This window comes from Crinia signifera, chromosome 6 (genome assembly GCF_055691185.1).
Source record: "Crinia signifera chromosome 6, ASM5569118v1, whole genome shotgun sequence".
Lineage (NCBI taxonomy): Eukaryota > Metazoa > Chordata > Amphibia > Anura > Myobatrachidae > Crinia > Crinia signifera.
In genome coordinates, this window is record NC_139222.1 from 87,250,246 (window position 1) to 87,275,497 (window position 25,252).

At 42.8% G+C, this 25,252-nt stretch overlaps 1 protein-coding gene across 2 annotated transcripts; it reads right to left on the bottom strand.

Moving 5' to 3' along the window:
- Positions 1–16,072: 16,072 nt before the first annotated feature.
- Positions 16,073–24,584, bottom strand: C6H10orf53 (chromosome 6 C10orf53 homolog). Of its 2 annotated transcripts, XM_083146380.1 has the most exons (4): positions 24,360–24,517; positions 22,719–22,776; positions 17,325–17,444; positions 16,073–16,229 (listed from the first exon to the last, which is right to left on the bottom strand). In XM_083146380.1, the coding sequence occupies exons 2-4, from the start codon at positions 22,762–22,764 to the stop codon at positions 16,165–16,167; spliced, it is 231 nt and encodes a 76-aa protein (XP_083002506.1). In that variant the 5' UTR covers positions 22,765–22,776; positions 24,360–24,517; the 3' UTR covers positions 16,073–16,164. The 2 variants fall into 2 exon arrangements, with proteins under 2 accessions (XP_083002506.1, XP_083002505.1); XM_083146379.1 differs by lacking the exon at positions 22,719–22,776 and having other exon boundaries at positions 24,360–24,584.
- Between the last annotated feature and the right edge of the window lie 668 nt (positions 24,585–25,252).

A 25,252-nucleotide genomic window follows, 5' to 3' on the forward strand; every position in this document is an offset into this window, starting at 1 on the left:
CTATTGTTTGGTCTGCTGCATTTTTTTGGGCTTTCCTGGCCCTGATATTAAGGTGAGCACCTAAAGCCATGCAGCCTGATTTCCACTGGGCACCTCTACCCTACTACTGAAGCTTCCCTTCCCATTGCTCCATACCCTACTATGAATGCCAGATGCCACCATTTATTAATTTATATTACATTGGGCACCAACAGGAATCCACTATCAGGCAGTTGATGAATCGGCTTGTTCACTTCACTAAGTATACTTAATTGATGTGTGCCCTTTGTGTCTAAAAGGTCATTCTTACAGCATGTATGACCCCCTCCATTAACTCCCCTCTATCTAAATTGTAGTTTATTAGTTTTTACCATTTATCACAATCCAAATATGGCTCCTAATTCAGCATGGGTCGCTAATCAGAGAATTTGACCACTGGTTTTTCTCTTACTAGCGATCATTGCTGAATTAGACCCTTGAAACGTAGTTTTGATCTAAAAATTTGTCCTGGACTAGTATTAATGTATCAATAATTAAGTATTGAGATAAAGCTTATGAGAAAACTCTCTCCCAGCAAATCAACTCCCCAACTTATTTTCTACTGGCATTCAGCTTTCCCATCCCCCCGGCTGCCCAGTGCTACCACCGCAAGCAGAGTCTGACCTGTGCTGTACAGACCTTCGCAGCATAAATTGTCACAGGCTCAGCTTTGTCACCAGCTGCACCTGTGTCATAGCAGAGATAGGGAGAATAGGAACCCGCTCAGCCTTCCTGTAAGGCACAGGTGTAGCAGGAGAACAAGGGGAGGGATCTGCACATCAGAAGAATGGGGAGGGATCCTTCTAAGTTTGACAGCTGCTTGTGCTGGATTTGTGGATCCAGTGTGCACAGATCTCCTTGATCCTATCATGCTCAGCCTCAGAGAAGGGAGGTCACACAGCTGCTGCAAGCTTACATAAGATTAGTTATAAAATAATAAATTAAATGTAAGCTTATTGGTGAACTGCTTCTGTAACCCAATCAGCTGAACTATGTGGTCAGCTGAGCTGCCAGCAGGGACATTCACCACACCTTAGCTGACCACAAAGCTCAGCAGATGATCGTACAAGTAAAGGCCCATACACACTGGGCGAAGTTCTAGCAGCTTTCAGCTCAAAGCCACCGAGTGTTTATTGCCTGGCGGTGAGCGCTGCTGAGCACTTCCGCATCATCGCCGGGAAAGCCGCTGGTATTACCAGCAGATGAGCGGCTTTGAGGATGGCTTTGCATAGCACAGCGCTATGTAAAGCCATCTGCCCTGTATGTGTGTGTATGCACTGAGCAGCTTTCCCCCCAGCGATGACAGCAGTTATCGCTGTCCATACATGCTGGGCATAGTCACCCAGTGTGTATGGACCTTAAGCTTTATTCATATATTTTTCTATTATAAACATTTTATTCTCTTTTTGCATGAAGGTTGTGTCCTATCGTGCACATTCTGATCACAGAAGATGGGAATGGGCTCTGCTCTGCCTGTCCGATGTCAGGAAGGGCAGAGCAGGATTATGTGAAAGGGTCCAAAACCTCTAATAACACCATCTCATGATGGCATTATTTCAGAAGTGCTTGGTCTGAAAAGATTTAACAGTTGAAGGGCCAGATGCACTACGCTTCAAATGTGATGAAATGGAGAGTGATAAACAGCCAGCCAATCAGCTCCTTCTTAACATTTTTCAAACAGTCTGTGACATGGCAGGTAGGAGCTGATTGGCTGGCTGTTTATCACTCTCCATTTTATCACTTTTGAAGCTTAGTGCATCTGGCCCAAAGTCTATTATATCTGGGCAGAGTTATGGGAGTATAAAAAAAAAATTGATATTTATGCCCCTCTGGGTTAATGGGATTATAAAGTAAATTGACTACAAATTCTCTATCATGGTGTAATGACTCCATCTTTATGTTGTCAATTTGGCATTATAAATGTAATGTAACTGCTTTAATATAATTATTTGCAATAAGAACCTTTCTGAAGGAAATTGTACAAATGGAAATGAAAGACAATACAGCAAATTAAGGGTTGTTGGGTTAACTGACATCTTCAGTGCGACTGTTTTGAATTTGAACTCCAGAAGTTTAGAAATAAGCCATTAAGAGTTGGCTCAATTTGATTATTTGTTGCAAACAATGTGATGGGAAAGTATAATGGGTCTAATGTACTAGGGCACAGCAGCAATTAGTAGAGTTGTTTTGTTTTTCTCTTACTAATTACATCTACGTAGTACCAAGAGTTCTAAACAATGATACATACCTTTTCCTTCTTTTCCATGTGTATTGCATATTATTATTTGTTGAAGTACTGTATAAATTAAAATTTTATTTTGCCAAGGTTGGAATGCCCATAACCCCATTGTGGCAGAGACAAAAGCAATATAAGAGGATAACAGACAACACTGACAATGAGTTCCAGGTGAGCCGACACCTGTAATGGGAGGTGCGTTTGCCCTCTATTGACAAATGGAAGGCCATACTAATTTGCATTTATCCATGTGTTAAATTAACTCCTTAGTTTACCACACTCACCCTGACATGAATTCGAGAGGACTGGGACTAAATACTGGATTGCTAGAATTGTGCTATTAATTGACAGCTGCTTGGTGAGGAAACGTCTATGGAAAAATTGCTATTAATCCAGGCAGACCTAAATCAATGAACTAAATTGAGGCTATTCGTGATGCTGGAATCGCTTCTAAAGACCAAGTTCAGTGGAATAAAATTACAACCACAGCATGATGGGTGTGTAAGATAAGCCAATTACTGCTTCTTATCTATTCTTTTACCATTGCGGCTTATTATGTTTTAGGAATCCCATGAGATTCAGATTTTGACATCCATACAGTTGACTACAGTAGCTATCTTACAGCCTGTAAGGCATCTATTACAATCAACGTCTGTAACACATCTGCTTCAACCATGTACTTCAGAAAACACCAAGGCTGAAGTCAATAAGGTGAAGCTGGCTGCTGCCCTTGGTTGACGTTGAAAAAAGATGTACAGTATGTCCATCAAGTTTAACTTTTGACCTAGATTTATCATCCCCACTTGGAAATATATACTTTGTTTTAACATTGACTAAATAGTGGTTATAGGTTGTATCCCTGAATGTTTTTTCCAATAAATGTTTGTCCAACCTTATTTTAAACGAGATTAATGTGTCTGCCATCACCACCTCTTCTGGAAGAGAGTTCCATAACCATACTGCCCTGACTGTAAAAAAAACCTTTCTCTTAAGAGTACGGAATCTTCTCTAGTCTGAATGCATGTCCATGTGTCCTAGTCTCCATCCTCAAAGCAAAGAGGTTGCCCAATGATTCAGTGTATTGCCCTCTGATCTATCTATATATCTATCTATCTATCTATCTATGTCCAGTGTAAACATTCCTAATTGGGCTAATTTGTCCTTGTAGCTTAAATACTCTTTCCCTTTTATTAACTTGTTTGCCCTTCGCTGAACTTTTTTCCAGTTCTACCATGTAATTTTTGTAATGTGGAGCCCAGAATTGCACTCCAAATTCAAAATGCGGTCTAACCAGTGTCTTGCAGAGTGGCATGATTACATTTTCGTTCCTAGTTTCCATACCCCTTTTATACATGCTAGTATTCTGTTCACATTCCTGGCTGCTTCATGACACTGTGTATTGCACGCCAATTTGTTATTAATTAGGACTCCTGTGTCCTTTTCCATTTCTGATTTCTCATGTTCTACCCCATTTCCCAGTGTGCCGTGTTCTTAACAGTTGAGGATATTGTGAAATTATGTCTATTCTAATCTGTGAAACTAAGGAGGTTATTCGAGTTCACACTCTGCATGTCTTTTTAAGCCCACTCGCACAGACTGTGACCCGCCTTTGCAGCTTGAATTCACCCACATGACTGTGAATGGATGTTTTGCATAAACACCCATTTGCAGCCTACGGGGCCATACCCTCATCATTCGATGGTCACCGACCATCGAATAATGTGGAAGGTAAACGCAAAAGTAAGACACTCTCAGGTGTCTTAGCTTTGCATGTGTTCTGGAGGGGAACATGGCGGACAGCTGACATCCGGTGATGACAGCTGCCCTTCCCTGGCACCCTCGTTACTGGGTCATTAACATGGGATGCCCAGCGTTTTCATTGAAACACTGATGAAATTCTGGGCGTTCCCATGGGTGAAAGCAGATAATATAAAGAAAAATCACCTTTTTGGATATCCTCAAACATCCAACAATCTCACCATACTCTTTTATGGTAACGGAAGATCATTCAGACATAAAATGATCAGCGCACTTGTTTAGAATTTTTCAAATATCCGCACAGATTAGGGCCTCACTAATCAGCAACTATTTTAGCTGTAAGTATATAAACAGTATTAATAATGGAATACCCCAAAACATATTTTATAATTAAACTTTAGGGTGCTTATAATCAGGGGTACCAACAGGTCTGCCAGACCTGTTGCAGGGGATGCAGTTGCTATGGGGCCCGTCAGCTGGGGGGGCCCGGGGCCAAGCAAACATCCCCTGCACCCTTTTAATTTTTAAGTAATGCGGGCAGTGGCAGGCTGACCCCACTGCTGTCCCGTGTCCCAGGGACAGCGCAGCACTGTGAAAGCGGTAGTCCAGACTCCAACTAGTTGGTCCTGGGGCTCAAGGTCACTCTCTAGTAGTGACCAGCCCCAGCGCGACATACAAAAGCGCCTGTGCACAGTTTCCGGCACTGATGTGCGCCGGTGTGCTGACCAGCGCGGTGATGAGGACTCGGGAGACCCAGCTTGGGTGCATCTCCTGGCTCATGATGCAGAGACCCGGCGTGGTGGAGATCAGGTGGCGTGCTGTGAAGCCCCGACGGTGCAGAGACCCGGCAGGGTGAAGACTCGGTGTCACACACCGTGCTGCCAGAAGTACCGTCATCTGCCCTGGGGGCTCTACACAGTGGCACCTTTACTTTGTTCTGGGGGGGGGGGGGTTGTAATTACACAGCGGCACCTGTAGGTAATGGGGTAAAGTAGCAGTTATATAGCGCCATCTTTATGGGGGGGGGGGGGGGTGCCTGTCCTGCTTTCTCTCCTGTCTCTCTTTCTCCCCCTCTTTCTTCCCTGCTCTCTTTTCAACTGCACATCTTTCTCTCAGCCCAAACTCTCACTCCACCTGTCTCGCTGCCCCTAGTCTTAGTCCTTTCTCCTCCCCACACTTCCTCCCTCTCTCTTTCCTCCATCTCCTCTTTCTTTCTCTCTCTCTTTCTCTCTAGCAGTCTCCAACCCCTCTTTTACCTGTGTGTGCTCTCTCTCTCTCTCTCTCTCTGTAGTCCTGTCTCTTCCCGACACCTTCTCTGACTCTTTCTTCTGGTGCAAGCCCCCCCCCGTCATTGTAGTGCCATTAGGGGGGGCCCCGTCCAAGATTTTGCGATGGGGCCCACATCACTCTTGTTACGCCTCTGGGTGTGACCATACCCTCTCCTTACAAAATCATTTTGTGCAGCTGGAACAGCATGGGTGGAGGCAGTAATACTGGGGTAAATTTGCTGGGCAGTGGGGCAGATGCGATCACCACCCCACCGCATGTAGAAGAGAGGCTGAATGCTGTTGTTGCCGCTGCCTCTCTCCCTAGCTCAGCACATAGCAGCATGTATTGTGCTGTGGCAGAGAGGCTGCTGAAGCAACAGCAGTCAGTCCTCTCTCTCTGCCTGTCCACTGCCTGCAACAGCCAACAGGGATGGGGGCCTTCCCGCTCAGCGCAACTGCTTATAATACCATACTATCTGAGAAGGACCGTCAAAGAACAGCTCAAGGAATTTGGTGATAGAATTGCCTAAAGGTCCCCGATAGCAGCGTGCAATGTGACCCCGGGCATCGCATCGCACAGTACAAAAAGTATGTGCTGCGATGCGATCCGCCTGATAACGCGTCGCATTGCCCGCTGCTTTCGCAGCATGTATGGGGACCATAACTCCTTTGTTGCAACCAATGACTTTGCAATTTAGATAATTAAATATAGATAGCAGATTGAAGAGCACAGAAATAAACAATTGTTCCTGTCCTGATGATACAATTTCTGACTAAAAAGCACAGAATTAAGACAGGAAGATAAACCACTGCAATAACAAAGTTTTTCTATACCAGCAAAACAATAGATACAAAAACCACGCTTTTATGGGCTAGACATAAAACACAAATTTGTAGAATCTGGGTTAGATTTATGATATGGAATAATTGAGCAAATTAAACGAATACTAATAACACAGGGCCATTTAGATGTGAACGAACCTAATTTGTTCGGATGTATCTGGTCCCTGGGTTGACAATGTCTAAGTCGACAGTCACTAGGTTGACCACTATTGGTTGACAGTGACTAGTGCGGCACCTAATGATGGTCGATATACCTTAAGTTGACAATGACAGAAGGTCGACACAAGCTTACCGCCTACATGGGCGTGGTCGACACTCAAAAGGTCAACATGATTTTTTCATGTTTTTTTGTTTAGACTGACTTGGTTCATACTGTACGTTACTATCGAAGTGAGAATATAATAGTGTGTCAAGTGCAGTAAGGCATCGTGCCCGAAGCAGGGCGAGCACAGTGAGTCATGTGAGGGGACACTGTATACAGTGTCCATGTCGACATAGACACCAAAAAAAGTGAAAAACTTGTGTCATATCTTCGAGTGCCGACCATGTCAACCTTAAGCTTTTGTCGACCTGCCAATGTCGACCATTTTATTTGTCTGTCTAGTCACTGTCGACCATTAGTGGTCAACCGACAGATGGAGCAGCTCTCAATGGAACTGCTCCTGGCAATAGAATAGCCAACTGCCGCTGTGCGCCTTGACAGGAGGGGGGACGCACGAATGTGATGTTTGCGCGCCCCATTCTGTCAGAGCCCACCTCCGCTCCCAGCTGCTCCACCCACAGCCCCCACTCACCCTGCCTGTCTACCTGAAGCGGAGACGGGCAGGGAATCCGCTCCCCGCCGCCGTGTTGACTTGGACACTCGTGCATGCCCAACAAGATGGAGCTCCTGTCCGCCAGCCTGCGCCAGCTCCGGAGGTCTGGTGATAGATCAGGTTGGCTGACAGACGCTCCACTGTACACATTGTTGACCATAACCATTGGGACTTATTATCAAAATTAAATGACTATAGCTATAGGCCTAATTCCGCTAGACACCTACTTCATGTTATATGTTCGTTTATTTTGTTTTATGAAGAAAAGTTCAATTGGAAATTCTCCGGCCTGGCAGTAATCTAAATCCATCAGAAGGCATGGTTGGAGAAACATTGTCACGTCAACATTGTTGTTTTTTATAGGGTAATTACTTTGTGGAGACTGTGTATAATCACCAGCATGAAAGATTACATGGACTAAAGTTACATTTTCCTCCTGGAGAAAAAGAAACTTGAAGAATATGTTTAATAATACTTTTTGTTGCTGACAAATTGTAAATGATTTTGAAGAGAATGTGCTTCATATGGTGTTACGGCGACTGAGACAGTGTTAATTATGCCTTTACCCTGGGATCAGGACAGCTTCGGTTTCAGAAGCAAAACACGTAGTATATTTTGTTGTGCCTTGATACATTTAGTTCAGTAGACACATTATTTAAAGCAACAGCTACTGTAGCTACATTTTAGGTTCCGCTGTGTTTGTGCGCTGTGGCAGTTAGATGCCGTATAGTACAAAAGAAAACACGGTACTTATGTAGTATCTGGGCTGCCGATTTCTAAATCGGGTCGGATCGGGAGATCGCATCGCATGCGACCATGCGATTCGATGCGATGCGATGACCCGATTTTTCCATAGGAATCAATGTTAAAATGGACTGAGTCCATTTTAACATGGAATTCAATGGGAAAAATGGGTCCTTTTCATACCCCTACTATCCAAGTGGGCATGGAGTTGGATATAAACCTGTGGCGAGCGTAGCGAGCCACCGAGCCCGAAGCGTGGCGAGCGAAGCGAGCCCCGCGAGGTGACGAATACCAGCTGGGCACTCTTATATGTTGTATTATAGTGTTTATTTGCTTCATGTCCAGTGTGTGTCATTTGTACTGTGTTGCCTCTTAACAGGTACTTGTATAGCACAAGTAGTGGCGTAAATTCGTCCCAGTTGCCCAGGGGCAAGATAAATATTGGTGCCCCACCAGACACACACACACACACACACACACAAACCACATTATATATAATCTTGTTACATTGCACAACATTTATTAACATTACTGTTTATTTTAAACAAACTGATTTCTTAGCAGTCATACCTAGGATTAGAACCTGTGACCTGTCTCACTAGGGGCAGACACCCTACTGACAGACATTTGCTCCTGCACCACGAATCTGCATATTCTGACTATGTATAATTGTTAGTTCAAAACCATTACTATTAGTCAGAGCTAGGTAGTGTAGTAACTTCATTTACTGTAGCTAAATTTGCATGCTTCCTATGCAGGAGCATATACTGTAGCTCTATCAGAAAGGTACAGGCATGGGTGCTAACACTTGCAAAATGTATGTTTAGAATAAAGAGTGTGTGGCATCTTTTGTCCTGCTAGGAGGGGAGTCAGCCACACAAGCGGTATAGACAGATTTCAATTAACTGATTCAAACTCGCGGGGGAGAACAGGTGCCCCCTTGGGAGTAGGAGCCCAGCGGCAGATGACTCCATTGCCTCCCAGAGTTACGCCTCTGAGCACAAGCAAATTCCATTGGGCTTAAAATTGGGAACATACAGTAATAAAACAAAATAGGGTAATAACAGACATGCTTAGAGGTGAGAGGGCCATGCTTGCAAGATATAACTAGTAAGCCTACTCAAACCAAATGCTTAGAAAGCTAGTCTGCTGCCTTGTGATTGCCTCTGTGCATGTGTGAGAGAGAAAGAGATGTAGTTTCACTTGCTGCCAACATATGGCAGTGTTTTGGAGACACACAATCACACACTAGACATATATATAGATGATAGGTGTCAATACACAAGAAGAAGTGCTACCTGCTGCATATTGGTCCTGCCAGATTGCAGAGTTCTTGGTGGTCTGTATGATTTAATCACACAGAAATACTGGCCTAGGGTCAGGAGGATGTGAAAGTGAAGATAGTGAAAATATGTTGTAAGTATAGGGGATGTAATTGGGTAAGATAGCTTATGGCGATTATGTGGTTGCTTCATTTGTGATAAGATGTATGTTGGTGTAGTTTGGTCACTAGTCTTGTGTGAAGTAAAACTTTTTATATTGAATTTGATTTTTTCAATGCGACCTGTAAAATCCGCCATCTCAGCTCTGTTTCATTGAAGTCAGATGCAGTCCAGGACGCACTTGTGAATGGCAGTGCCTTCCTATTGGAAGTCCTACCTGTCAGTTGCAGACACACAAGGCAGTCCAATCAGGACGTGTTCCCTTTCTTATACTGCCATTCCAGGCTGATATAAGTATAAAGTTAGCTTCCTGTAGGAATCCATTCCCTGCCTTATTGCGCTGCCCAATCTGGATTCTCAGTGCAGTCCATAGAGAGTGAGGGTTTGTGCATGCACAGTTGCACATACGTCTAAACTCTCTGGAGGAAATATGCAGGTGTCCCGTCAAAGCACTAAGAACACTGATCGTAAAAACAATTATGAAAAACTTTACAATGGCCGGATATATGCTAAGAAGCATTATTTATACCCCAAGTTTAAATACAAGAGTCCTTCCACCATGTCAGTTGAATCCCATCTAGTAGGTCCATAACATTGCTAATTTTAGCACAATGGGTAATTTGACAGAAAGGTACAGTAAATTTTAGATTGATTTTCAAATGGATTTAAATTGATGGGATTTCTGTATAATCAGCATACTGTATCATATGTCCAGTTTCAACTGCAGTTTAAACATAACATCAATGTTTTTTGGATTGTACAGATATAAATGCGTTCTGTTTTCATCTTTCAGTTTAAAACCAAGAGCAGACAGAAGCTCAAACATGATGACAAATCCATTCAAAAAGACAGAAAACCCATCTAGCAGGAGATTCAATTTGAACTCTTTCTTCTCTCTTAACCCTAATGCAGGGTACACACCACGACGACCCGCTCACGATGCACCGTGAGCGGGTCCGATCCGATGGCGACCCGCACCCGGCTGTATGGTCGTCATTCAGATCCTACCTGCAGCAGGTAGGATCTCAATAACGACCGACCCGCGGGACCGCGCATCGGATCGGTATCGGTCCACACCAGGACAGAAAAGGGCCCAATCACCACACAATCTACATCCAATTGGTCGGAATTGGATCTAGATTGAGGGGATCGGGCCCTAGTCGTATGTGGTGTGTACCCAGCATAAGAAGCCTGCAAAGGTTATAGGTCAGATAAAGTTCCTAGTACAGGAGAATGATGGGAGACGCATGTAATTAGTAAAAGGTGTGAGGAAGGGGGCATATTTTATGATTATGTTGGAGGGTATTCTACTGTATTGTATGAGATCACCTGCTCCATGAATTGCAAAGGCCATAGCTTCTTTTGCCTATTGGGTGTAAGGCATAGCTGCCTACCCTCCTGCATTCTGAAGGGGACTCCCTGAAATAGCATCAGTCTCCCTCTCTCCCTCATTAGTCTAGCAATCTCCCTTATTTCCCCTAGCCCACATTACACTGTTACATTTTTGGGGAAAAAAGGAAGGAGAGATTGATACATTTACATTGAATCATCAGCACCATTTCCCAGCACTTTACTAAGTATAGTATCTCTTACTAACAGCTTTGGGGATCATCTACATTTGGATAGAAGTAATTTTAAAAGATTCCTCTCAGATGTAGAGGTACACACCCACGCTTCTAGGTGCCACGTTCACAATCTCTTTTCACAATCTCTCCATATATGGAACTATACACGCCCTTTGGTTGGAGTGTGACACGCCCCCTCAATTGGGTTCTGCACAAATTTCCATTACCATCTAAAATCTCCCTGAAAATGGTTTTCAAAAGTAGGAAAGTATGGTGTAAGGTGGGATGATCTGTATTGGAATTGTTACAGGTGTGTCTGATAGTAAATGCAATATGATTAGTGGTGGGAAACATCCAGCATTCTGTCCTCAGCAAGGACCAGTCTTGCCCTGATACTTTGCCTTAGTAGTATGATTGGTTATTTTCAATTCATCTGAAAGAAGCCTAGTTTTAATGTCCATGAATCACATTATTTAGTGTGTCTGGAAATGTTAGAAGAAAAACAAACATGAAAATCAATAACAGAGACTGACAGTAGTAAATTTCAGCTGGGAAACAATAGCATTAAAACAGACTTGATAAGGCAGCATGACATAGTATAGGGAGCTAAATAATAACTTTCTGTCTGGTTAATAAATCATGTTGAGTAATTATTGAATTGCACTTGTAGAGTTACCTTTTGTTTTGTATGGCTGTGTAGTAAAGAGGATCTAAACCACCAAAAATCCAAATTAAATGAACAAAAAATAAAAAAGTATCTGCTATTGTTACATTTATTAACCACAGATATATGGCTATAAAACACATTGATTAAGGTTAGAGAAATAGGACTGTAGAGTGAATATTTATATATGTAAACATGAGCTTTAGTCATTGAGGGATGCATTTATCCTTCCCATGTGAGCTATATATCACTGGTAACGTCCCCTGCACTATAAGTAAGGAATTTACCCTAAAGCTGGATACACACCTGAAGATTGTGTTATGGGGGTTTTTCAGGAAGAATCTTAAAAGCAAAATCTTTCTCTAATGGGCAAAACCATGTGCACTGCAGGTGGGGCATATGTAACATGTTCATGGAGAGTTAAGGTCCATACACACTTTGCTTTTTTGCGGCCCAGTGATGTACACTGATTACAGCCATTGATGATGTGAAAATCGCTGGGCTGAAACTCACTCTGAGCGATTTTTGCCTGGGCCAGCGATTTTTACTGTCATTGAACCATTTTCTTCAGTAGGAGACTGTTGAAAGGTGGTTTAGGGGGATATTCAATCTGCCGTTCAATCCTATTCAATGCTGCCGTTTCCAACAGTATTGGAGGCGGATCTCGACAAAACCGATCCTAATTTCATACCAGTTGGATCTGTTTTGTCGGAAACGGCCATGGATTGTCAAATTCATGGCCGTATCTCGACAATCCAGGGGCATTTTAACCGGCATGCCCCCTTTTCGCCACTCGACAGGCGGAACGTTGAATTCCGCCTGTCAATAAACTGTCGTGCTGGGCGAAAACGGGCCAGGATTCCGACTGTCGGAACTTTACAACAGTTGGAATCCAGAAATGAATATCCCCCTTAGTCTGCTGGTAAAACCAGCAGATGAACGGCGGCGGCAGGCTATGATGCGGGAGTGCGCATCAGCATTCATCGCCGTGACATTCACACTGGGTGTTTTTGAGCTGGAAGCTGCCGTGTATGGGCCTCTAGATTTGGGTGAGTTCTAATGCTTCTGTGCAGGGTAGGTACTGGCAATTTAGATTTCAGTGTAAACAGACCCCACCCAAACCTAACTCTCTCTGACATGTTATATATTGCCCCACCTGCAGTGCACATGGTTTTGCACATTTTGATAACAAATTTGCCCTGCAATTAAGTCTGAATTAGGCCCCATATGCTATTATATAAAATAATACTACAGCAGTAAGAATGGAAGCCAGTGTATGCATTAATAATATATTGCCTATTTATTTATGCATGTAAAAATCAATATAAATAAGCAATCGATAAATATTAAGATACACAGGAAAATCAATCCTGCAGGACACTTTCTGGGAATGTATAACATAAATACAAATGTTGCAAATGGCAAACGTATGAATGTGAGAGAGCCGGGACCTGATGTAGGCGTGATCTGTTTATCTTTTTTTTCTGTACTGAGACTTTTTTTTTTTTAAAGCGGCAATCATTTACAAGGCAAAAGTTGGTTTCACCTTGTAAATGATTGCCGCTTTAATAAAACATCCAAGATCGTTTGGCATCTGGTACCTCAGGCAACTTATTTACTTAAGCCTCACAGGTGAATCATGAACATATCCAACAAAATGAATTGGCAGTCAGCAAAAATGTTATTCCATGTAATTAAAATATATTGTTTGTAATTTATTTCTATATGAATGTTAAGTATATTTATACATACTGCTTATTGTTTGTTCCTGTAGAAATGTATTTGATATAATTATTTTTTCACTTTTCATGTAATTTGTAATTCTGAAAGAAATATCCTACTCCTAGTAGTAAACTGGCCTTTTTTGTATTCCTACCAGTTTTATGTATGGCATCCCAAATTACAGAAAGGAACTACTCTAACCCACCAATAATTAATCCTGATAATAGATCCAATACCTGTTTTTAAACTTTAATAGTTCTGTTGGAAAGGCAAAGGTCAAATATGGAGATAAATTCAGGCTCATGTTTTAATTTGTTTTTAATCATACTGTATGTCTGGATATTCATTGTTATGTTATAGGGTAAAAGGTGCTGAGTTTTCGGAAGTAGCACAATTCTGATTAAGTATCTCAGCTGCAGATTTAAAGCAGCAATCATTAAATAGCAAAAATGCAGCCAAGATTGCTGCAATTGTACGGCATCTGAATATTGGATGGTGTTACATAACCCTATAATATACAAAGCCTTCTTTGTTTGTATAGCTGGCAAGAAGGCACAATAATGTTGACATTGGTAAGATGTTGACATCATTAATGTTCATGTTAAGGTCTGCATTCAGACACTGGATGGAGTAGTTCCATTATTGCTGCTACTATTTGGTTTGCATCACTAATCTGGGTTTTTCCCACTATTGTATGCCAGCATATATTCATTGGCTGGATATCATTACATCATTTTTCTAAATACAAGAAGTTGAACCTTCTTACAACTTTATCTTCTTCACCCTATAAATTGATAGGGCGGAGTCGATTCCCCTGATGAAGTCATGTATGATGAAACGCGTCAGGTTATCATCCATTATGAAAGAACAAACCAATGATTACTGTGTCTGACTCTGTAAAAGCTTTTTATTATTAGTTTTAATAAATTTTACAAAAGTGGTCCCACTGTACAATTGTTTAAAGGTGGAGGCCGATTCTGAAGCGCACTCTAAATTCTCTCTATATTCTATCCACCCTACCCTCCACTAACGGGGAGGTTCTTAGAGTGCTGCTATTCTATCTAGTGCAAACAAAGGTCTATTTTCTTTTGGTATCATTAATCTTACACCTGAAAAATGGTGACCATCAAAGAATGCTGACATTGACAACTCTCAGGTTGCTCATGACATTCGGCAAAATTGCACTTCCGGGCCAGTGAAATTGCATATTAGGATGTACCCAATGGCTTCAATACACCCAGAAAAATGAACCGGTAACCGATCCATCTCAAAACACCCCCCAAAAATTGCAAAGAGTGGGGCAGCCCCATTCTTATGCATGTACACTGTACTCCTGTTGCACTCGCACTTATGGTCACATGCAGCCTAATTAAGACTGAGGCCATTATTCAGATCTGATTGCAGTACAAATTTGATCTCAAAATGGGCAAAACCATGTGCACTGCAGGTGGGGCAGATGTAACATCTGCATAGAGAGTTAAATTTGGGTGGGGTGTGTTGAAACTGAAATCTAAATTGCAGTGTAAAAAGAATGCAGCAAGTATTTTAACCTGCACAGAAACAAAATAACTCTCACAAATCTAACTCTCTCTGTACATGTTACATCTACCCCACCTGCAGTGCACATGGTTTTGCCCATTTTGAGAACAAATTTATACTGCGATCAGATCTGAATAAGGGCCAGAGTCCGGGGCTGAATCAGACTCATAGATGGAATAATAGCAAAGGCAGAAAACATGCAGTATGTAGTTTTTCACCTCAGCATGCAGACCGTGTGACTTGCTTACATCATAAACAGCCTGTGATGTCACTCAGCATTGGTAGAAAGGTCACATCTGTGCAGAAAGTGGTCAGTTATCAACTGTATCAGATTATGGAATATAACAATGTAAGGTATGCATACTTTAACCTAAATATTATATTAAAATAATATTAGAAGCTCACAGGAATATAAACAGGTGCAGGTCTAGGAACATATGTTTTTCATGTTTGTCCCTGCCAAGATTTCTTGATACAGTACCTGCACCTGGGTACTGTGTCTAGAAATCTTGGCAGGGCAAAACATGAAAATCCAAACATATGTTCCTAGACTTGATAGATCCAGAAAAGGTGCTAACAGTGCATATGATAAGCCGTTATGGCTATCTATATATAAAAGGTTAACTACTCCTGACCTCTATGAGGTGAAGTACTGGCACCAACCTCTAGAGGCCACTTGAGCAGAGGTTCTGCTCTTTGGACTCATTAATCAGGATACCATTCTTCTTTTTGTCTCTGGACTTCCGCTTCTGTTATTACTATTCAAGTTTTCAAGTTCATTAAACATAAGTGAGCATCGATGACCTAGCCCTGAGTGCTGGGATCACACAGACTTAATAGGCAGCTGTCAGGTGTAGTCCTTGTTGGTAATTAAATCCCTCATCACCAAATACCTGAGAGCAGAACAGAGTCCAAAGAGCAGAACCTCTGATTGATTGGTCTCAATTGGTTAGTGGCAGTACTTCACATCATAGAGGTTAGGAGTAGTTAGCCTTTTATATAACTACTCTCACTGTTCAACATTTTGAGGCCAGGTATATGAAGACACATCTTAATGTCTACTGACCATGTAATGCAAATTTGAACCTAAATCAGTGCTTGAAGTGGGCCGGTATACACCGGTATGGCATACCAGCACCTTCTTCGAGCGGGGACGTTCTGGCGAGCCCCGGCAATAAAAGAGAGGGGCTCCCTCGCTTTCATTGCTGACATACAGATGTAAGTTAGCCATTTATAAATAAAGGAAATATTACTAGGAGTCTCACAATAAAACATCATTTTTGCAGTAATAAGAAACAAACCTCTTATTAATGAATGCTGTTATACTTGAGAATACCTCATTACAGAGTTGTTAATGCCCACAGCCACAATCTTGTAATAATTCTTGGTCACCTCACACTGAAAGCCATGCAAACCGCTGCACTGTAACAGAAGTCAGGCTTCCTGTTTATACGCAAATCTGGTGTACAATTTATTACAGTATTTACTGGAAAGAAATGTGTTACAGAGTGGGACTGGGAATGTAAGGTTACAAGCCACTACAGCGATCATTAGTAAGCTTTCAGTACAGCTTGTCTTGCTTGTTCACAAAGTAGGTCCAGCTTTCCATCACCTCCTACAACAGAAACAGCAACATGCCATGGATCAGTCATATTTAGAAGCTTACTGTGAAAAGGTTCCTTACGCAGCATTTTGACTATTCATTTCTATAGTGAGAAAGTAAAACAGTTTTCCCCATTCACTTCTGTGCATACAGTACTTGCATACCCCTCCAGAAGTGGCTCGTTCATTTTGGTATAGTTGCCCACAGACCCGGAAGAGTAGGCCTCTCTACCACATCCTGCCTGCTTCCTAGTGAAGAGGACAGGATTGTATGTTACACGCAGCCAATATTTGAAGTTGCAGGAAGGGGGCGGGGATAAATCACCCCCTCACCACGGACATGTGAATCGCAGGTGTTTGCCTATGTTGGGGAATTGGTCTAATGACAAGATAATTGGGCCCACACCCTGAAGTGCCCTGCAGTGCAGGGTTGCCGGAAATCGGATTTCCCCTTGGCTCCCCGGAAAGGTGGGCAAACCTCCCAGATTCCACGGGGCCCACCCACTCGCCGCCTCATCCCATTGTTTAAATACCCCAACCTGGTGTTTAATGCCGCGATTCATGGCTTTTCTGGAGGGGCAGGGCTAAAAGGACATAATTTTAGCCCGCCCCTCTTCAAAGACCTGCAAATCCTGGTATTTGCAGGACTGGGGGCGGGGCTTGATGACGCCAATATCAGGCCCACCCCTGCAGTTCTGCTGACAGTCTCCTCTCCGGGCTTTTCCAGAGAGGAGATTGTCATTGTAGGCAACCCTGATGCAGTGTCTCTATTATTTTTACAGCACCCCTAGGCAAAAGTTTATTATTGAGAAAGTATGCATAAATTACTAAATTATGTAAAGTGGCCTTATGATCATTTATGTGGTGATGGACAGAGTTGTACTTCTGTTGATCACATATTTTAGATGTGGCAGCAAGCATCACATTGACCATGATTGGACCATAAACCCATGGCGCCCCTGTAAGTGCCTTGCCACACCCCAGGCTGCCCCAGCACCCAATTTATGAACCACTGCTATAAACTACATTAGTTTTAAATGTGTTTTTGTTAAGAGTTACAAAAAAGTTGCTGCTCTGCACATTACATATCAAAAGTCTGTTTCCTCACCAAAGTCAAGTTCCTTGATGTTACAGGTAAATACGGTTTCTCCATTCACAATAAGTTCCACAACATCCCGATCTGAGATTTCTTCCAAAACAACTCTGTGTCCATCTGAGATCAGCACAGCTGTCAACATAATCATTGCAATGCATTACACCAGTGATTATTAATAGTAATAATTATTTCATCACATTTACCTGCATTAGTTACAAAGAATATTTAAAACTCAGTTGCCCATACCTGGCTTTTAAGGGCGAGATTTACTAAGCCTTGAAAAGTGATAAAAGGAGAGTGATAATCCACCAACCAATCATCTCCTACCTGTAATTTTTCAAACACAGCCTGTGACATGGCAGTAAGGAGCTGATTGGCTGGTGGTTTATCATTCTCCATTTTATCACTTTTCGAGCTTAGTACATCTGGCCCTAAGTCTTTCCTGTCATTCAAGTGAAAAGCATTTAGGGATTCAATCTCAATTTATTACAGTTTACTCATGACTGAGAGCCTCCTTCAGAGTTGTACACCAACAAAGTGTCAGTCAGTACAGAATACACCTGTGCACTAGCACAGAGATAGGTAAAAGCGCTGTTAAGGCCCATACACACATGGCGACTTTGAGCTGAAAGCAGCTCAATTTACTTGTTTAAGCTGCTTTCAGCTCGAAAGCCTCCCATTGTGTATGGGGCAGCGATGAGCAGAGAGCGCTGATGCGTGCTCTTGCATCATCGCTGGCCCAGCCGCTCATCTACTGGTATTACCAGCAGATGAGCAATGGAATGGACAGCTTTCCATAGCATCCTGCAATGGAGAGTCATCCATCACCAGGAAAATGGGGAAAAACATAAGACAGGCAAAAACCGCTTAGTGTGTATGCACTGAGTGGTTTTCCAGCCCAGCGATTTTCCCCATTTCCGGTCGGCATACACGCTGGGCAAAATTGCCCAGTATGAAGGGACCTTTAGTGTGTCCAGATTTGAGTAGCATTGCTCTAAACAACACTTTATCAGTGTTCAAGCTATAAGTAGTTATGGGACCATAGAAGAGGAAGATTTGACAGACCTCACTGCATATGGACCAACCTCCTCCTCTATGGATCAGGTTCCAGACTATGCACATTAAATATACATTATACATATATAACATTATACTGTACAGGAATTTGGCACTGCTGCATTGATCTGGTACATGATCTGGTAAATGATCATGCATGCACTAGAAGTATTTACTGTATATATTTATGAAGGTCCCCCACTATGCACTCTCCAATGGTTAGCCAAGCCTCTGGGGTGGCTAACCACACCCCGTGTGGAGACTGGCAACACCCCTGAGCATTGTCCCCTACCACTACATTACCCCGCTGGGACCTTCATATCCCAGTAAAACACTGATACTACTCAGCCTACATTTTATGACTGCTAATCTGTTATTTTAAAGTTGAGTAGTGTCTAAAGATGCAGGAGGGAATTAGGTGAAGCCCTACACCAGGCCTGTCCAATGTTGGCCCTCCAGATGTTTTGAAACTACACATCCCAGCATGCTTTGCAATAGTTTTAGCATTCTCTAATAGCAAAACTGTGGCAAAGCATGCTGGGATGTGTAGTTTTACAACATCTGGAGGGCCAACGTTGGACATGCCTGCCCTACACCAAGCAAACTATGGCCCTCCAGCTGTTGTGAAACTACAAGTCCCATCATGCCTTGCCACAGTTTTGCTATTAGGGAATGCTAAAATTATGGCAAGGCATGCTGGGATGTGTAGTTTCACCACAGCTGGAGGGCCGCAGTTTGGACATACCTGCCCTACACTATATATCCTTCATGCATAACTTCTATTATGTTATGCGGGAAAGGTGTATGTAACCTCAGTGTATATGCCATCATGTAGGAGGACAGGAGTTATATCCAGTTCTTGACAACTCCCCAATGAAAACATTGTGTGGTAAATTTACTAAAGCTTCTAAAATTTTAAAAGAGGTGATGTTGCCCATAGCAACCATTTAGATTATGGGCCAGATGTACTAAGCTTGAAAAGTGATAAAATGGAGAGATAAACCACCAGCCAATCAGCTTGTAACTGACATGTCACAGGCTCTGTTTGAAAAATGACAGGTAGGAGTTGATTGATTGGTGGTTTATCACTCTCCATTTTATCACTTTTCAAGCTTAGTACATCTGTCTGTTATTTCTCTTTTGTATAATAGAAAATGATAGCCAGAATCTGACTGGTTGCTATGAGACCCTGAATATCACGACCCGGCATCTGCCATTAACATGCAAGCGCTGCATGTTACTGCCAGGAGTTAGGCCCATAGTCACATAAGGCAAGTGAATAAATATTGATATAATGCAGCAAGTTCTAACATTGAATGAAACAGAATGAAAATAAAAGGATGATTAATAAAATCAATAATAACATAATAAATATGGAATAAAAACATAAGCCTTTCTAATTTACCTAATTACTTTGTCACTCTTTGTCCTTTTGTAATGTTGGCATGTGTCCACTCCTCATCATTTAATTAGCTATTGAAAATTAGCCTACTGTGAAAAATATGATTGCAGGATCTTAATACAACTTCTGAAGTAGATTGTGCAGACCGCGTCTCAGCAAGTATCCTAATTAACAAGATCATTTTCCATAGGTTTCAAACAAAACTTTGACAGGTTAAAGCTATTTTGATTTAATTGGCCAAGAGTAAATATTCCTGTGAGTTATTCATTTTTCTGAGCCGGTCTGAGCTACTACGACAGTAGACCGTTCTAGAATGGCTATATTTATAGATAAGAGTATAAGGTTTTCACTTATCATGGATCGCATATTCAATGTGATCTGGACGGGATCTTACCACCCAGGATCGCATTGCGATATGTGATCATATTGGCGAGAGGTGTTATTATTTGGCCCAGGCAGGAACGGGGCTTCGTTAGGAGCCCATCTTTGGGATGTATTCTGACGGCGGTGCTGCCCATGTGCCGTGAGCAATGACCGCACTGCACATCAGACACTACTGGGGAGAGTTCCAGGGAAACCCTCTGCTAAGCCAGCTGCACGAGGTGTAGCCCATTGGCTACCACCGTTTTATATGGCGGTAGCTGCAGGGGCCAATATCCAGAATGTTTTGCATTCCGGATATTGGTAAATCGGTTAGCATTGCATACGCCATAGATACTATTGTATGCTGCTATTTTTGTACTGGATTAAAATTGTGTTGGTGATGGATTATACTGTGATACGAGACATTCCTTGATTGGCTGGGATACCTGGAATACCAAAGATACCTTTCAGTGAACATAGGGTCCCTCAATGAGGTGAGTGTCTATCCTTAAGGGGCCCTTTCATCTGATCTGTGTGGTGACCGTGGCATACTAGTGTGGAGTGATGAACTCATTTTAAAGAAACCCTTATATGAATATAGGGCCCATATATGAGGTCAGTAGATACCATTTCCTAAGGGATATCTTGTGGGTATGGGTAAAAACCGGACCAGGACAAAACCCCCAGACCGGACTTCAAACTCTGCATTATGGAGCTTGTAGCATCCGGGGGGTGTCAGTCCGGGGGTGTCCTGTCCGGGGGGGCTGACTGTGACACCTGTAACCAGGTAGAGGAATAGGGGTAGAATAAAGCCTCCCTGTATGGTCCGGGCATGTAGCAAAAACCGGATGGTCCGGACCACACGGGGAGGCTGGTTATAGCTATCACAGGGACCCCCCCCCGAATGGGCCACCCCCCAGACCGGACCCTACAAGCTTCGGACTGCAGATTTTGATGTCCTGTCTGGCGGTCCGGAGTCTAGTCCGGGTCCGGTTTTTACATAGTCCCATATCTTGTTCGTGGTCTGCCTAGCTGGGGAGGAGGATGCAGGAGGAATTATTATTACAACAAGAAAGAAACCTCTATGTGAATATAGGGACCTTTGATAAGGTCAGTAGATTCATCAAGGGTTACCTTCTGGACAGAGGAAGACATCAAGGGGTAGAAGATCATCCTGGCTTCCTAATTCTTTATTATTGGGAAAGGATATTATATTCCCTATTCCCCACGGAGTGTTTTCTTTAGAATAGCGCTGGAGTTTGTTTCCATTTTTTGTTTTAATGATTCAGGGTAATGCCTTCTAAACTAACCAATGTAATTTTATCCCAAAGATGGGATATATTCTGTACATTTGTGTATGTATATCTGGTTTATTTTTAATCTTATAACTAAAGATACTAGACTGACATATAATACATTAAGGGTTATGACTAGCCACCTGGTTCAGCATTCCTACATCATTATGTCCCATTACAGTAAATCCCATAAATAGCTAGTCCCCAAGTAAGGGGCAGGGCTAAATTTACAGCAATTTGCATGATTTAACCCTGACTCCTTCATACAGTATAGACCTGCATTTTCTACATATCCTTATGGCTTCACTGGGAGGTTGAAGCAGGAGAACCAACTCGTTCAGGGCTGTGGCCTGGGGGACTAATAGGGTTGCCACCTCTCCCGTTTTTCCAGGAAAATCCAGGTTTTCTTGTGTGAAAGCAGCAAGCTGCTACCCTACCCCCCCTCCTTCCTACCTGGGCAGCGCAGCACAGGGAAAGGAATGATTGTGCTGGCGGGCAGTGGGTCCATGGAGTGTATGTTAGATCAGTGGCAGGGTCCCTGCAGTGTTTGGGAACTACTAGTTCAGGGACCCCACTGCTGATCTAACATATGCCACAGGGACCCCCTGCCCGCCAGCACGATCATTTCCTTCCCTGCGCTGTCCAGGTAGGAGGGAGGGGGGGTAGGTTTGCCCAATACCTCATTGTAGGGAGGGGAGGGTGTTTGGAATTGTGCATATCTAACGCCCGCACTGCATATTTAATGAGCGGGTCCCCACCTGCTCATTAAATATTCACTGCCCACTCATTAGATATGCACAGAACGGGACCACTATTGGCTGGGTCCTAAATACTGTTTCAGACATGTTTAGACTGCAAAAAAAACAGGTCTGAAGCGAGCAGGAAAAAAACCCATTAAGAACACTTTTTAAATGCCGACCTTTTGGCTGCATTGAACTTTTAAACATGTCAACCTTGGCCTGTTGATCAATAGTGCTCCACCTATTGGATGCCGGATGACCTCCCAACAATTGGGATTCCAACGGTCAGTAGATTGACGTTGGAATCCTGACTGTTAAAAGCCCGACAGTTGGGATACGACTTACAGGAGTTATTCTCCCTTGTGGGAATCCATGACTCCCATAGAGTGAGAATAGTACCTGTGGAGAGCACAGCTTCATTGCACTCACCACACTCTCGGAGTACTGGCAGTCAGAATTCTGACATTAGTTTAATGACCTTTGGAATCCCGACTGTCGAACTCTATCTATTGACTGTCGAACTTTATTTTGTCGACTGTCGACCACATACCCAAGTAGCCTACAGCACCATTGTTGACTATTCCTTTCATTTCCATTGAGTTTCATTCCTAAAAAAAAAAAAAAAAAAAGGGTTTCAGCTACAAGTGCCTTGTAACTGGTTAATACAGCATACCTTTACAAAGGATCAAAAGGGCTTGAGATTATACCTGAAGGATAAAAAAGGGGCAGACTAGATGGGCCAAGTGTTTCTTACTGTATATAATAGGCAATGTCTTTTCAGAGCTATTTTGACAAAAGCCTATCCCAGAGATGGGCAAGATTCTATCTTCAATAGAACGCCACTCTTAGTAAATGTATCCTCATGTCTCTGGACAACAATGGGTCGTAGACCTAGGACTGAGTCCCCTAATGTTGCTTTCACACCACAAAACCGCAACACTGAAAGAAATCACATTAAACATATATTTCTGTACCTCAAAATACTATAAAGACATTGATTAAATAAAAGTGCAAAAATCTGCCTTTTTTTAAGAACCTTTAATACATTCCTAATTACCACCTCATGAGTCATGAGGTGGTAATGAGAAATGAATTGAGTCATGGCCACTAAAGCCTTTGATATAGTCCTGCTACATCAGTGGTCATTATTTTGGGTCTGGATCATTAGGATTCCCACACTTTTTCACGCATGTGTTCCAGGGAACTTTTTGTACAAATGTTGAGTGACTATGCTGTGAGTCCCACAGAAAGCCATTCTAATTTAGTGGGGTATCCAATTAGCCATGGCATTTTTGTTTTATTGACCTATCCAATTAGGTCCTAGTTGTTGCACACAAAAAAATACATAAGATCTGCAAAAGATCTGTATCACAGCTGTAACTGTAGGACAAAAAGCAAGTTTTTGGGAAAATGGTTTAAAAAAATCCCTGCTAAGCACTGGCATGTGGGCTAATTGTATAGCTCTTGTCTGCAGCAATTTGGGCGGTATATTACCATAGTTAATACCGCCCAAATTGCTGCAGACAGAGCTATACAATGGTTAAGGTGCCCATCCACTAATGCATGGTTAAGGTGCCCATACACTAATGCGAAGATTTGTGTGCTAGCTTCACATGCTATACCTCAACAGGCAGCTTGATCACATGCAATCCCATTCACTGCACAGGGCATGATAAATCCTTACTGCAGCAGTGACAATCTGTGGATACGACATGCAATGCACGGGACATGCAATGCAATGGATCAGAATTGTAGGTAAATGTCATATGATTTCACACTTTTCAAAGTATTGGCCCAATGCTTTGAAATCTTATAGAAAAGGCCCAAATCGCACTAGTGACCACCTTTCATTTTGCATTTGCTTAGGGGCGCAAGCATTCACACAATATATGCAAGTTTTATTATGTAAGCTGTTCGCCTTTGCAAACTGATTGAATTGACCATTAAATGAGTTTGAGATGATTAATTATAGCAGCTTTGTTTTGGATGCAGAGATTTTTATTGCAGGTCTTCATCTCATATGGTTCCAAGCCACCAGAGTTCAGCCTGATTGTATAGGAAGTAATCAGCCATGTTATTAGTGAGTAGCTGGAATTTTTACTGAAGTGGCTCCATCATTGGCGTTTAGTGGAGGCGGCTCCATGCAAAAAATTAACAGGTTAAACACATGCATGCAACCCTGCCCTGTTACCTCGCATCCCCTGCAGCCGGGACACCCGGTGCTGCACCACCCCGCTGCCGGTCATGTAAGGGCCGAACCGCACCGTGACCAGGGCGCTCTCTGGCATCTTCTCCTCACTGTCCCTGCGGCGCCATCATGTACACAATCCGGTCACCATAGTAACCCTATCCGGGACGGGCCGCCGCCTGACTCACACAGCACGTGTGCCGGAGCACTACACCCGGGGAGAGCAGCGACGTCTGGTTACTGTACATTGCATCACAACAACAGTCGCTGAAATACCTGCAGCAGAAGCACACTGCGAATCCACGCCTACATAGTACTCCTGCACCTTGTCACAGCACTGTGACCCTGGTATCGTGTCTACTGTCGTAAAATGGGCCTGGTTTTGCACAATAAAATACAGTATGTATGTAAATTGTTCTCTAGAAGATCTTTACTCCGACAAATCACATCATTATCTGACCAGTATTTAGGGTTACCACCTTTGTTTTGTGAGATTCCCGGACAATGCCCCACCCCTTGACACACTTCCAGCCAGGGCCGTTTCTAGACAATTTAGCTCCCAGGGCAAATAAATAAAAATATTTTAAAAGGGGGTGTGGCTTAAAATAAGGGCGTGGTCTAGCAGCAAAACAATTACCTTACATCTCACTTTTGCAACCTGCATGTCCAGACATTGGTTACCGCAGGAATTGTCATTGTCCTCCCGCACTTAAGTTGGCGGGCTGAAGACCACACGGTGACATAAAAATATAAAGCCCCACACAGTTACCTAGTACGCCTCACAGATCAAGGCCAAACAATGACAGGCTACTTAAATCATTATACACTTTTTTTTCCGTGATGCCAATTACACATTACATATTACGCCGCACACCATGATGGCAAGTACACAATAC

Bases quoted from the DNA above. Each gene is read 5' to 3' on its own strand.
- C6H10orf53 (XM_083146379.1), bottom strand. From the start codon at position 24,456: ATGCCAGAGAGCGCCCTGGTCACGGTGCGGTTCGGCCCTTACATGACC. The intron at 17,445-24,359 runs GTAACAGGGCAG...TTATGTTGACAG, and splicing joins CCGGCTGCAGGGGATGCGAG to CTGTGCTGATCTCAGATGGA. The intron at 16,230-17,324 runs GTGAGGAAACAG...TTTCTGTTGTAG, and splicing joins CATCAAGGAACTTGACTTTG to GAGGTGATGGAAAGCTGGAC.